Below are 15199 nucleotides of genomic sequence, written 5' to 3' on the forward strand. Positions count from 1 at the left end.
TAAATACTGAACAAAGTGTCAGTTATTAAAATCATTTTAGAAGAAAACAGCTTCGATTGAAATCTGCTTGTATGCAAACCAGCTGCTGTCTTTCCAAGCTATCAGAGAAGCTGAGGCCTTTCATAGGTTGATCGTGCTGGTCTGCTGGCTTGTTACTGCGCACACTAAGCTATCACATCATAGGGATCTATTGTATGTGGGGGTTTTAAAGGAGTCATTCCAGGCTTTTGAGCTGCGTATTTAACCACAGAAGAACATTATATTGAGCTCTCATATGGAAGGGATGGGAGCTGCTGGATTGAATGAGACGTTTAGTTGCTCAAGCTTTCCATTCAAATCTTCCGAATTATTTCCAATAAGAGCGTGTCTAACATTTATAGACTAAGAGGGATCTACTGAGCTGGTAGTGTTCTGATGGAGGTGCCTGGGAGGACGCAGCAGGTCCACTAAGGCCTTTAGGAGCTCCTATGGCATGTGAAGGTGAAGGTGTCAAGGCCATTTCCAGACCTGGATCTGGGCTCAACACAGCAGTCAAGTCACAGATGACTCTATCTATCTATCTTTCCATGCCTGTCCGTCCATCCGCCCTCCTGTCTCTCTCTCTCTCTCTCTCTCTCTCTCTCTGTTGATGAGTCATTGTCAAACACAGAGTATGGCTCTATGATATTTGGTTTTATTATAGACAGCAACACATTGCAAAATCGCTGCAACTAATTCTCTCCGTCTGTATTTCTTAGCATTGCTATCAGTGTCAGTCAAGATGTACTGATATCAGTACATTTCGACATCTGATACAGTAGATAAATACCCAAGAAAGATACAGTTGCAAACTAACTATATAGAGTGAATGTTTCACCAATTTTCTATTTCATATTTATTCCATAAATATGTACCTCTGAAATTCCTAGTCATCTGTCTACATTAATGTTTTGTGATGTCATTGTTTCGTTTTGTGCTGTTTAATCCTGGTATATGTTACATGTCATTGACTGGGTGGCACAAGAAAGTATTCCTAATAATATAGAAATGGCAACTAATCTTGATACTCTTGAGGACTGCAGATTATGGGTATGAAGTGAGGTTATCTAAGGCGCTCCACTCTGTCTGTCCATATGAAGTCCGTGATCCGGCTTATTCCACAGTATACCCCTGAAGGCTCTTTCATACTCCAAGCAGCCTATGGAATTTGCCCTCTGTGGGGGTAACATGCATGTAGGCCATTGCATGCCATAGCCAAATTGTTCTGAGCTACACCAAGTCACATTGGGTGCGAGGCAGTGATACATGTGTAGCGGATTTCATTGTGCATAGGTGAGCTGAGCACTCGGGCATTTAATGTAGCAGACATCCTTTCTCCTGGGTGAAGATGTTGAAGTGTGTTTTGAATCTGTTAAAGCTGCACCTGTTACATGTGATTAAAATGAAACGGAGCTTTATTTGCCATTTGTTCAAGCACAGGTACATTGGAATGCTGCTTTTCACATATCCCATCATGCATTCCTTTGAGATACAAACACACACACAGGTGAGACGAAGGCTTGGGGTTCATGTCCAGACATCACCCATTTATCTAGTGCCCCTAGAGCAGGGGTAGGTAATCTTATCCAGAAAGGGCCGCTGTGTGCGAGTTTTCGCAGCAACTCCCTAATTACGTTACGAATTTAGGACTGATCGGCTGAAGAGTCCTCACACCTGGGTTTGAACAGCTGACCTAAAGGTTATCCCAAAAACCTGCATACACACCGGCCCTTTCTGGATAGGTTTGCCCACATTTTGGGGCCTTGCACAAGGGCCTGACATCAACATGACTACCCTGCCAAGCATGGGATTCAAAAAGGTGATCCTCTAATCACAGGCAAAATTCTCCTGTCAGAAGAGGGACTCAAACCCACACCCCATGGAAAGACCATAACCTGAACAGAGTACCTAGACTGCTCGTACATCCTGACTTCTCCAAGATAGCATCTAGCCATTGCTGCCAATCTCTTAACCTATACAATTATAAGATAAACACACAGTGAAAATGCTTTTTTTGCCTAAAAAAAACATTCCTCATTTGCTGAACTGTTATTGTTATTGAGGTGTGAGGTGACATCAGTTACTAGATTGCTAATGTTAATTCTTTTCAGATTCTACAGGGAACTATTGCAATAGCATGCCATCGCTGAGATGGCTGGCATTCTGTCAGCATGAGGTAATGAGAACCACAGTTTTGGGGTTAGGACTTGCCCCCTCCCCCTCCCCCTTCATTCCCAGGTTACTATATACTGCTTGGCATCAAACGCATGGTGTTTAGGGTGACATGCAAGGGGCAAAGGGTCAAGTTTGTTTGATGGCTGTCATCTAAACAAGTTGTGTAGTCCCTGCCTTCTGAAAGTTGGGTCACTTAAGAGGAATCCTAAACGGGAATACGAGCTATTTCTGGGTGCTTTCTTTGTGCCAGGAATGTGGTGTAGTTTCCTGTAAATTTAATTGTGTAATGTATCAATAAATACATGATATCAGCCCTGCATCATCCTTTCAAGGTGAAATTAGTAAAAACGTGTGTCCATAAAATAGGCTTCATGTCTGTGGTCAAATATAATGGAAAATATTTTCCAAAATTGTGTATATTTGACTAAGTTCGGATATGTATGTTGTATGTCTAGAAACTAGATGAAGATTTTACAGTGCGGTTGCTCTCAGAATCTGAGGTCGAAGTCCCTTACTTCGTTGTCCCACTGCAGGCTGGAACTGTCCCCTGATGTGAGATTGACTGCTTTCAGTGTTATGTCATACTTTTTTTTTCCTCATGCCAGCAGTACAGGCCATGTCTGCTGTCCTGGAAGAAACCCAAACCGCACCGTGAGGGAAGATCTATGGTCAGGAGAAGCCTGGTTTTCCTGTGCTTGTGTCATGACATGGTCATTCCTGTTCCACATTTAGAAATCCCCCCTCATATTTAGCCAATGTGTCATCACAGGCCTGTAAAAAGGTCTCTGCCAGCATTTCTTGTGGGTAGACTAAGGTGCAGGTGTGTCCCACTCAAGGGCCAGTGATTCCTCCCCCAGTACAGGAGTGACTGACACTTACATCTGATCCCAATGTAATAGATTATCAAAGCATGAGAATCTTTTTCTGACTCATAACAATTTGTTGTATTACAATGGAGATCTGTGCTGCAACCCTAAATGACAATGTTGGATACAAGGGTGTAAATTATAGGGGGGGTAACCCCCCCCCCCCCCCAACAATCAAAACCAGCTAATACAACCCCCTGGACCCCCTTAAATGGTTGGAGACCCTTTCCCGCCCCCTCAATGCTCAACCCAAATTTATACCCTTGGTTGGACAGGACTTCTATAGATATGTTTCTGATTCCTGTTTTCATTTACTAGGTTTGTTCATGGATGTCATAGTTTATTTTTTCATGTGCTAGGTTATGCTATTGATGCATTTGAAGCTGCAATTTAAAAAAATGTATTACTTAAAATAATTAAAATTACGTTTTTATTTTTGATGAGTACGAATGTCATATAAAAATGCATGTTCGGTTTCTTTATGTACCGTGGTTGTCTGTTCCAGGCAAATCTAGACCTATTGTAGCGCATTCTTATTGCAGTTGACGTCGCATTTACTAATATCGCAAGTATAAAGTTACAGTACCCCGGTGAAATCAATACGTCGTGTCTTTCCATGTATTTTAGTTTTGAAAAATAAATATTAATGTAAAAAGTGAGCTAAGACATATTGCGAATTTATTTTCCAAATAAATTTCAAATATTAAAATGAGACATTGGGGATCATTTGAAATAAATTCATTAAGTCGGGGTCACCAATATTAGCAAACGATGCGGGTCCGAAGTGACACCATGCGCATGCGTCATCCCATCCAGGCAAGGGGTGACATCAACACCAATAATTAAAGCGGCTCATCAATGGTCAGTGGGACCTATAAAGGGAACTTATGGAGTTATAATCCCAAGAGAGCCCAGCACACCCAGAAACCGGTTCGCAGTCTCCCGCAGCCTAACTACATCCCGACTTGAACCTGACTATTTTATAACAGTGGTGAGTACAACCTTCATTGCAATTTATATAGCATTTGCCCTTGTTACATTTTGTGTTTTAGGTATAATGGCATCAGTTTTCTTAATATTAATATGTATTTTTTTCCTCCAATACTAGATAATCAGAATGACTTCTATCAAGACACTTATTTACTTTCTTTGTGTTTTATACTGCACTGTCCAATCAGAAGGAGGACCCCTCAGGTAGTTGTTTTTCTTTTCAAAAAGGTAGATTTTGTATAACTGATCTTGGTGAATCGTAGATTTAATACTAGGAGACAGATGCGGCAATAACTCCTAATCTCAAGTGTATTTTGTATGATGTAGGTCTACGTTTGCGTTTTCGTAAAAACTATATTATAATAAAAAATAATTTCTGTAGTTTAATTATAGGGACTAATCATTTTTAAATTTGCGCACTTTTCTTGTTTGCCTTTAACAGAAGGAGGTCAGTCAGCGAGGTACAATTAATGCACAACCTTGGGGAGCACAGACACTTGCAGGAGAGACAGGACTGGATTCAGACGAAGCTGAGGGAGATCCACACCGCCACGCTGAAAGGCGGTGACGGCTGGCAAAAAAGGCGCACCAGGACACTTCTTCCCGAAGACACCTCTGGACTTGAGGACTTCACTACAAATGAAATGCAATATCTGCTGCACGTTACCGAAACCCCCATAAGCTCGCAGTAAAATGTAACGTTTTACGGACGATCAGATTTAAAAACTTTCTAACATCTGGAATTCTGATTTATATCTGTATTCCTTTTGTATTTTTGCAACATGTAGCTAGGAAACATTGCGTATCATGTTTCTGGTATAGCAGTAAAGCACTTTATTTTGATTTCTAAATTATTTATAAAAGAAAGGGACTACCATAATAAAAATGTGACCAAATTCATTTTACATTTATTTATGTAGCAGACGTTTTTGCCCAACGCGATGTAAAACTGAGGAAAGCTTTAAAATACTTTAAAAAAAAAAAAAAAACCTTCTTTGATTATATTTATTTGTGTATTGAATTTGTTTTCTTCATAAATTTTATTTTATATTTTTAAGTATAATGTACGGAATATAATTTGTACTTGTATTATAGATCACAGGAAAACTGAAAAAAACTGCTTCCTACTTGCACTTTATGGTAATGTAACAAGAAATATTTCCAGTGGAACTGTATATATAATTCAAATAAATGTGTAATAAGTCAGCACCGATTGATATGTTTTTTTATTTCTACGCTATACCTTCACAATGATCTTGAGTTCGGTTTTATATGCAGCTTATATGATACTGTTTAAGCATTGGGGTAGTTATGTATGAGCAATACACGTAAAATACACGAGTTACAGCGAAAGGGAGCCACTATGAAGACTTTTTATATTTATTGGTTGTCAGATTAAAGTAAATCTGCTTTATGATTACATGCAAAAGTGTTATGAAGTTCGGCACGATGCCAGTTTCTGTATTGGTCGGAGAATAACGAAGTTTGTCGAAGAAGGATTAACGAATTCTGCTGCCGGCTTGCGTTGAACTCGGTGTTGTCGCCATAGTAACGGTACTCTCGCGAGACCCTCTCACATTGCGACAGCTGGGCCCAGTGTAGTGTGGCTATACTGCGGGTATAATTGCGTTTGCTAGGGCAAAAACATCCATTCATAATCAAGGTGATGTTTATAGTTACTAGTTGGGCGACTAGTTGAGTGTAGCTCTGCGTTTCGCTTTCGACGCCGATGTTGTCGACCTCGAAAGGTAGCCAATACGTTTATATGTGGTTTACAAAGTAGCTGCTAAGCTAGCTGCCGATGCGCGCGGTCATATAGCCAACTTAGTGAACAGACTAGTCTTTGGGTATGTCAGCTGGTGAATAAACTGTGGTTTATATATGTCCGCGTATGGTGGTATAAACAGTATAGGTGTTTAGCCCGTTGGCTTGTCGCGGCCCTAGGATATTATGCAGTTCGTATGGTTCTGGCCGGAGCGCGGTACCTTAAAGCGGCTCGTGCTGGTTTACCGACCGACACGGGGGGGCTGATATGGTGGTGATGATGATGATGATGATGATGCTTTTGAGGTGATAGAAAACAGCCACGTCAAGTCATGGCACATTCATAACAAGTTTCACAACGCATCGGATCTTTACCTTATGCGTATTTGACATGAGCCGCATGCCCTCCTGGTGCTTTAAGGCTGTTGATACGACCCGTCATGTAATAAATGCTATAACAGCAAGTTATGAAGGCGAGCGGCGGGAAAGGGAATGAAAGTGGGGATGGGAAACTAGAAATGACGTGCGGAAGGGAGATGCACACACACTGGCGTCTTACTGGAGCAATAACAGCAGAGACCTCGGCTTTGCTGTGCAGTAACTGCATTCGTTGAGAAAACTTAAAGCAGCAGATCTTAGTGTCAGAACAAAATACCGTGTGTTCAGAAGCTGTGTGGCTCCGACCAGCAAAACAAATGGGGGGGGAATCAGCTTGGTTTGCTTTCTGTCCAGGGCTGGGTAACCTGGACTGGTAGCTTCCACGCCCGTGGGATGGCAGCCCGGCCACAGCTGTATGACAGCAACTCCAGTGACACGGAGAATTGGGAAGGGAAAAGCAGCAGCAGGCCCCGCAAACTCTGCAGACACTCGAGGTGAGCGAACGGAATCCTGGAGGGGCGTTACCGATGAGATGTTATTGCTGAGAGGTGACTGCTGGGTGTGAACGGAGACAGGGGAAGGTACTTCTTACTCGGTACCTGGGCTTGAGAAGGCAATGGACTGCACCCTTCCTGGGCCAGGAACCAGGGGCTTCCTTGGCACAGATGCAGGACACTATAAGCTATTAATGTTTGCGTGAACCCCGCATCTCGTGTCTAGGGCACGTGTTGTCTGGTGTTTGGTGGTTTTAAGAGGAGGTATACTTTGCTTTAGCGTTTTAAATAAGTCCGACAGCATCATTGGTCCCGATTTTACATCAAGTGCTGTTCTCTAACCAGCTCGCTACTTGTCTAGCTTGGCTTATTAAAGTGTCGGTTTGTATTCCGTAGGCGGTTGTTTGCGTGTGTTATCGCTCGCTGATGGCAAGTTGATGTGACTTTTTCAAAGCACTTTTTTCTTGAGTAGTTTTCTTTATTCACGAAGCTGCATGTTATATCAAGTTATACCGAGGATTATCAACTGTAAATTGGTATAGATGTAAGAAGGCGTTGTTCTTTATTAGTTCATGCATTGTAAGGTTCGCCAAAATCAAATGAGCCTTTTAAATGATTGCTGTTATAGTATTATAATGTCGCGTGGCCTGGTCTTTGGAGGCTGCACCTACGGCTGAACGAGCTCGTCAGCAGGGCTGCGCCCATTCCGACGGGTCCCGCCCCCCCCGGTCTGACACCTTCGGCTCCACCTGCGTCTCCTCCTCCCCCGACGAAACGCGCGGTTGATCCGCCGTACGGACAGGGACGCTTAACGGAGCCAGTGGAAATATGCCGAAGTTTGTAAGCGATGCTCGACCATGCTGAAGCGGCCGGCCGGCCGGGCTGCTTTGTGCGGGGGGACGCGAGCCTTTTGCGCGGCCATCCCGCAGATCATCCCCTGCTGCTTTGTCCTGCCTTTATCGGCCGATTCAGACGGGTAGGTCTTCACCACTTCCTTTGTTCCAGTTTAACGGGCTTCTCCGAGCCGTTAAATTCACGATGGAAAGACAGCACGGGGTTTACATGCATAGTGTTTTTTTCCCTCTAGTTATCTCTAATGCGAAAGTTTTGGCGGTAGTTATTAATTTAAACGTGATATTGTCTCCGATTCCGTTAGGATCTTTTATTTTGGCTGTAATGAAATGATGGTCTTATGCAGGCGGCGATAATTGCAGGTATTCCCGGTTCTGACTCCGTGTCTCAGAACAATGCGGTGTATTATTGATGAGAGCTGTCCTTGCGGGCAGCTGGAAGCCCTGCATCCTTACCCGTCCTCGCTAGTTTAGCAGCTAATTACAGAAGGGAGCAGCGGAGCACTGCGCCTTCGAAGTGAACATGTGCGCAGCCTGTCATTACACTCGATTCCCGGGACACACGATTGCTGCTCAGCCATTGTTTGACTCATTCAGTAATTTCAAGGGAGTCTTAAAGGCATAGCCTGTTGATTTTTATGAATGGATCAGCCGGCCTTTGATTAAGAGAAAAGCAAATCAAAAAACAGAAGCAGTTTTTCTTTGATTCGCATTGAGGGGTAACATCATTTTGAAGGCCAGAACTGGAAGAGCTTTGCAGCCTCTTGCTGTCCTTTGTGTGTCCAGATGCTGCCTATATAGACCGGTGACATGTTCTCCACCCCCACCCCAGATAGTCCCGCCCACCCAGGGCTGTCGCTTCCTATTATGTCCAAACGCAGCGGCTCTTCAGACGCCGCTGATTGGAGGTGACAGGCCAGCAGGGCTGTCGCCGCCTCCCGCCTGCGTTTGTCGTGCAGGGGTGTCAGCCCTTGGCAAAGCGTGTCATGGATGTCTGAACAGGAAGGTCTAAAAAAGCTTCCCCAGCCGTTCATTTTGGCCTCCCACTTCACAGACGGCGAGTCTCCTGTATCTGGTGTTTTTCTGGGTGCACCGTAGGCTGGATTCCCACCTCGTTCGGCATAACCCGACGTCTCCCCGTGGCTGACACAACACAGTTAGGGGCGTCCTCTGGTTGTTTGCTGGATGTCGGGACCTCAGGTTACTTTGCCCTGGATTCTCCTCTGTTACAAAGCCACCCTGCAGTGGCTAATTGGTTAAAGCTATTGATTATTACGGATGTGACTCAACCATTGTGGTTTTTGTATCTTTTTTCCCCCTCAGGATGGAATTGATAGTTTCTTAGTGAGCTGGTGAAAAATGCAAAGTCACTTTGACCTCTTTGGAAGCAGAATGAAGCTGGGCTTTCACTTTAATTAAGAAACATGAAGTGAATTGCACTGATTGCTCTGCAGTTTTTTGGCTGCTACGTTTAACAATGTCGTTTAATATCCCAACGGGCTCTTTCGTGAAGTTAAAATAAATAAATTAAAAAAAACTTTTACACTCTGTCTTGTTTTCTTTTACTATTGCTTACTTATACTATTTTATGTGGGGAAATTATTTTCTTTGGGTAATTTCACTACTAGCTGATATACGGTGTGAGGGGCTTCTAGAGGATTGGTTCAGCATGGCGCAAGGCAGATGATGTATGAGCCCCATCGGGGTGGGGATGGTAATTGCAGGACAACGGGTCCCAGCTGTCATCCTGGGTTGGGGCAGTCTGTTGCCCTCTCCTGGTCACATACGGGCAATGTTTCAGCTGTCAGAGGGACACCCTTGAATTCTTCCATCCACCAGGTGTGTGCTCTGCCAGTTTCATTTGTTAAAAAATGTTGATTTGTGGACGTCCAGCCGTCCAGCCGTGTCAGCCCTCTATTTAGTGATGGTACCAAGCTGCTTTGATACCTTTTGCACAGCACTTCTGCTTAAGTGCCGAGAACTGGGGCTCGATTCTGCCTCGATCAATAGCCATATGACAGTGTTAGTGCAGTAGGTTCTATGTATTTACAGGTTGATTTGGCTTTCCTTCTGACCATGAATAATTGACGAATTGGATGCTTAGGGATTCCTGCATTTCTTTCAGAGAGATGGGTCTCCTGAGGTCAGTTATTGAACACAAATGCATTCAAGGCTTGTGTGGTGATTGATGGCTGTGTGGTAATTTGGGTGCCTCCGTTTCTATCTTTAGGCTCTGAAGAGTAGCCCCTAGGTCGGGCTCTCCCCTCTGCCTCCTTGTCGGTGGCAGTCAGTAAGGTACACTGTTGGCTGTGGGGTCCAATCCACTGCTCCCTGCTACAGGCTGTCTGCTGATGTCATCTGGCAATTGTGTGTTTGTGTGTGTGTGTGTGTGTGTGTGATACTGCTGTGTTGTTTTGATCACGCGAGCATGGCCTCCCCCCTCCAGCACCCAGTTGCGAGCCCCTCGGGCAGCGTCGGACCCAGTCAAGATGAGCCTTCATGGTGCCAGCGGGGGCTACGACCGAGAGCGTGCCCGCGACCACCACCGGCGGCGCTCCAGCGACCGATCCCGCGATTCTTCCCACGAGAGGGTGGAGGCCCAGCTGACACCCTGCATCCGGAACGTCTCCTCGCCCACCCGCCAGCAAGGTATCGGTGCGTAGGTGCCATTTCGCCTTTCTGGCGCCCCCTTGTGGTAGCTGTATGATACAGCATTTTTATGGCAGTCTGTTCTAGGGCTGCTGCTTTCAGTGAGCCTGTTAAGGGCCCTGTCAGCGAGGGCAGGATAGTGTGATGTGCTGGTTCTGATGCTGCTGTCCCAGAACTTTGAAGGTCTGTCCTTCCTCCCCAACCCACATATACTCTGATAATACAGGTGCTTCTGCCCTTGGTGCAGATGAAACCACACTATGCATAAGCAACACACACACGCTCATGCATCTGCCTTCCCCAAAAAATCAATAGGTTCATTTTAAGGCATCTTAACTTTTAAAGGGCCGCTGGTCCATTTAACATGATGGGAAGACTGCAGTCTTGGAAAAGAATAGCTCATAAAATAGTAACTTCCTCTAAAGTCACCAATTGCTTCCTTATGGAGAGTTTAATCATTTTATCACTTATAGCTGGCTTTGTTTTTGTCCAAATGCTGCAAGATGAAGTGATACCTGAACAGATCCTGTTGTTTCATTAGTGGTTATTTATGTATTTATATTTAGTCATTGTTTATTACTGGCATTGTGTATGTGTTAGTCAGAATGTTTGTTCTGTGTTGCGTGTCTGTTTTATGAATATTTTCTCCTGTTATTAAAAATAATCCTGAAATTAAATTTACATTGTGAACATAGGTGTGGAATGGAGGGGAGTGGGGGGAGTGATATACCTCAGTGATGTTTCAGAGGGTCATAGCTGACTAATTTGTGCCCCCTCCCCCCCATGGCAGACCGTGAGAGGGACCCCAGCTCCCACAGGGGCTGTCCGGGGGGTGGCCTGTCTGGTAGCAGTGGGATCAGCAAAGGCCCTGGGGTAGGACCAGGCGACCTGGTCTATGTGTACGAGAGCACCAAGGAGGGCACCCGCAGCACTCGGGCCAGTGAGAGGGTGACCCTCATCGTGGACAGCACGAGATTTGTCGTCGACCCCTCCATCTTCACCGCACAGCCCAACACCATGCTGGGGAGGTAAGGAACGAAGGTGGGGTTTACCTGTGCTTACCTGTTACCATGTAGACACCCTAAAGGCAGGAGATTTATAGCGACTGCTTGTTTGTTCCAGGATGTTCGGGTCCGGAAGGGAGCACAATTTCACACGGCCCAACGAGAAAGGGGAGTTTGAGGTGGCCGAAGGAATCAGCTCCGCTGTGTTCAGAGCCATTTTGGTGAGGACTCCGTCCTGCTGGCTCTCCGCGGTGCTCACTCAGCTCCTGGGCAGAGGTCCAGCTCGATGCTTACAGGCCCCTCAAGCTGACTTCGCCTAGCCAAGGTGTTTGATTCGGGTCCAGGTCGTCAGCTGCTCGTTTTCGAGACAAACCTGCTCATGTTAGAGACGTCCGTCAGCATTTCAGGAGAAAGAGTGCGATGCTGATGTTAATCATCGAAATCCTGCTGAGTCGATGTGCTGCCTAATCACGGCGCTCCCTGTGACTGGTGGGGGTGTCCGGGAGTTCAGTTTTTATGGTGTGTGATGTGTTAAGCTGGTACGTTCTCTACAGAAATCTTTATGAGGTGATGGTGCTCAGCTCAGCTTCTGTGGGCAGCATATTCTGAGCTGCATGTTTCACATTTTTACTGTAAGTCTCCTCTCAGTCACGCCTGTGATTTGTTTGTGGGGGGGTGGGAAGGTCCTGCTGGCATTTCCATCAGGCTCCCAGATGCATAGCGTTCATTTTTACTGGTCCATACAAGCATGCGCTGGGTCAGCTGGCTTGAAAGAGCCACTCGGCGCACCTGTAAGCTCCAAAGAGCCCTATAAAGATTATGGTTCTATTTTGAGGTGACTCACTCTCAGTGTGCCGATTAATAATGCCTGACAGCGAGCTGCATTGCATCAGGGTTTGGCTTCCCGACAGCGACCGTCTGCCCGCACAGCGCATTGCGTCAGCCGGGGGTAAACAAGCTACGGGTCGCATGATTGCCGCTTTGTGTCGCTGGGATTTAGTGCCGCGCAGTGACCCGCACGTCTTTGGGTAATTTCACTACTAGGACAGGTAGCTGCCATCGGCATTGATGCCGTCTCCTGCCTGCATCTTGCCAGCTGACTCTCGTTCTGCTGCTCTCTGGACTCTTTCGTTGCCGTGACGATCGTGTCCGTGTGACAGTGTGGGAAAGTGGGTCACGTGAGCGTCAGGGACGTGTTATTTTCTGGGCGCTGACGACTCACGGCGGCCTCGTACATTGGCATCGGCACCATCGTAGCGCCAGGAAAACAAAGACCGTCGAACAAGAATCCGAGCTCACCACGGCAACAGCCCGAGAGTGGTATAAAACAAAAGGGAGCCTTTAAATTCCTATCCTTCTCTTTCCTATTTGAACACCGTCTCTGTTTGGCTGGCTAAAAACAGCTCGGCACTCCTGAGGGGGAGGGGGTTGGCTCGCTCACCGCGCTGCCATTTGCCGCTTGCGGGAAGGCTCGCTCGCCGTGCGGTCGCACTAATGGCCGCCCGTCTGTCTTTTGCGTGCCTCCTGAATGGCAGGATTACTACAAATCTGGGATCATCCGCTGCCCCGATGGCATCTCCATCCCGGAGCTGAGGGAGGCCTGCGATTACCTCTGCATCTCCTTCGACTGCAGCACTATCAAGTGCAGAGACCTGAGTACGTAAGGCGCCGCCCCTCTGGCTTTCTCCCGGCACACGGCCTTCTCGTGTTTACACTGCGACGCGGAGCTGCTCTGTTAGTATGAGCTGCCGGTGGTGGGTTTGGTAGCCACCGGGCACATGAGACCCCCCCCGGTAAGATGCTTCCCCCACTGCCGCCTCCCACAGGCGCCCTGATGCATGAGCTGTCGAACGACGGCGCGCGACGGCAGTTCGAGAGCTACCTTGAGGAGATGGTGCTCCCCCTGATGGTGGCCAGCGCACAGAGCGGCGAGCGCGAGTGCCACATCGTGGTGCTGACGGATGACGACGTGGTCGACTGGGACGAGGAATACCCGCCGCAGATGGGAGAGGAGTACTCTCAGAGTGAGCGCCGCCCCATGACACCCACCCCACTGAATCCACTGTTTCTCAGTACATCAGGATTGCTCCATTGATACTTGGACTGAGGGGGCTTGTTGTTTTATTAACTTGTTTGAACAGAAGGGTGCACAATAACGGTCAGGAAATTTTGTATCAGTGTGGTTTATATCTGACATCTTGAAGTGTCTGTGTGTGTCTAGGTGTACTCTTTGAGGATTAAAGCCACATTGCTGTCTCCTCTGCCTGCAGTCATATACAGTACAAAACTATACCGTTTCTTCAAGTACATCGAAAACCGAGATGTAGCTAAATCCGTTCTGAAGGAAAGAGGGCTGAAGAAGATACGGCTGGGTATCGAAGGTAAGGAATGACGCTAACCCTCACTGAAGCCCCTCCCCCCGAAGCTAGCCCTATGCCTCGCTGAAGCCCCTCCCCTTCAAATTCACCTTGCTTCTTTGATTTCTCAGGAGAACCTGATGGTGACTTGTTACAGTCACAGCATGTGGATAGCTATGAGTTTACATTGAGCGCCACAAATCTGTAGTGAAATTGATGTTGGTGACGTTACTAGATCCCATGAATGTGTGTAGCAGCCATACACTGCAGGCAGTGAGATGCCAGTGAAGCAGTGCTGACTAGGGAGGTTCTAAGCGTTGAACGAGCCAACAAAATCCCTCGTCTTTCACTACAGAAAATGGCTGATTGGCCGATGCAGTCTTCTGTATTATATTACTAGTTCTTTCTTTAGCTCTGCTGCTGCTAACTTTGAATATTGAGTAAATCCTAAATATCACTTAGTAATGTTAACTAAGATTGACACGTCAGACTTTTTTTTTTTTTTTTTTTAACGAGCATCAGTCAATACCGATATGTTAAACAATATAACGCGCCATTGCTGAGTTTAACCCAGTGAGGCGTGCGTTTCCCAAAAGCTCTCATTAGCAACTTACAGTCGGAACCATGCAAGCAGATGAAGTGGCCAATAGGCTGAGGGCTCCTCCTCCCAGAGCTGCTATTGGCTCGTTTCAGCCGATGACGGTATGTGCCCCATGGCTTGCAGGCTACCCCACCTACAAGGAGAAGGTGAAGAAGCGTCCCGGCGGCCGGCCGGAGGTCATCTACAACTACGTGCAGCGGCCGTTCATCCGCATGTCCTGGGAGAAGGAGGAGGGCAAGAGCCGCCACGTGGACTTCCAGTGTGTGAAGAGCAAGTCCATCACCAACCTGGCGGCGGCCGCCGCCGATATCCCCCAGGATCAGCTGGTGGCGCTGCACCCCGGGCCCCAGGTGGATGAGCTGGACGTGTTGCCTGACCATCCCGTGCCCGGAAGCTTCTATGCTAACGGCGGCGACGGGGAGGGTGATGGGCCCGCGCCTCCTCTCTGAGGAGGACATGGATGGCTGGTGCCAGGAAACAGGGAGGAGGTGCCTGAATCTGATGCCATTGCCCACCCCTGTAGGCCTGGGCCTTCCAGACCAGCTGTACTCTACACTTAAGGGGCGGGGGCCTTTTTTTAAATTAATTTATATTATTTACTTTTTTTTTTTTTTTTTTTAACTTGACCAAAGGAGTTTTTATTTTGTACCAGAGCTTCTGAATAAAATAGAGTGCGCTCTCCCAATCTCCATGTGAAATCGGGCTTTCACCACCTCAGGAAGAGGGCTTTCCGCCCAGCCTCGCCATGCGGCCCCTCACCGCCGCGACCTCTGACCCCTCACACTGAGAGCCAATCACGCAGCGGCGCTGTCGGGCATCTGCAGCCCGGCCTGCCCTCTAGGGTACATTCAGCAGCATGTCACATTCCTGTAACCAGGAATCCTTTTGTTAACAACAGAAATTTATGTTTTAATAAAGTCTTTGCGATCACTTTGAAAACAAATCTTGTCTGATGCCCGTCTCACTGTTTTTATTCCCATTTATGGGGGAGCGGTTTCTAAACCGGTCTGAGCTGCGCTCTTGTTGAATGCAGACATTTGTGTAGAAGTAGT

General features: G+C 46.8%; 1 protein-coding gene across 5 annotated transcripts; it reads left to right on the plus strand.

The window, feature by feature from the left end:
* Nucleotides 1–5607: 5607 nt before the first annotated feature.
* LOC111850532 (BTB/POZ domain-containing protein 10-like) lies at nucleotides 5608–15090 on the plus strand. Of its 5 annotated transcripts, none has more exons than XM_023824511.2 (9): nucleotides 5608–5797; nucleotides 6546–6685; nucleotides 9983–10191; nucleotides 10976–11213; nucleotides 11308–11410; nucleotides 12725–12845; nucleotides 13016–13213; nucleotides 13460–13570; nucleotides 14271–15090. In XM_023824511.2, the coding sequence occupies exons 2-9, from the start codon at nucleotides 6585–6587 to the stop codon at nucleotides 14594–14596; spliced, it is 1407 nt and encodes a 468-aa protein (XP_023680279.1). In that variant the 5' UTR covers nucleotides 5608–5797; nucleotides 6546–6584; the 3' UTR covers nucleotides 14597–15090. The 5 variants fall into 5 exon arrangements, with proteins under 5 accessions (XP_023680279.1, XP_023680280.1, XP_023680277.1 ...); XM_023824512.2 differs by having other exon boundaries at nucleotides 5608–5712; XM_023824509.2 differs by lacking the exons at nucleotides 5608–5797; nucleotides 6546–6685 and adding an exon at nucleotides 6693–7661.
* Nucleotides 15091–15199: the final 109 nt, after the last annotated feature.

Source organism: Paramormyrops kingsleyae, chromosome 13 (genome assembly GCF_048594095.1).
Source record: "Paramormyrops kingsleyae isolate MSU_618 chromosome 13, PKINGS_0.4, whole genome shotgun sequence".
NCBI classification, from domain to species: domain Eukaryota; kingdom Metazoa; phylum Chordata; class Actinopteri; order Osteoglossiformes; family Mormyridae; genus Paramormyrops; species Paramormyrops kingsleyae.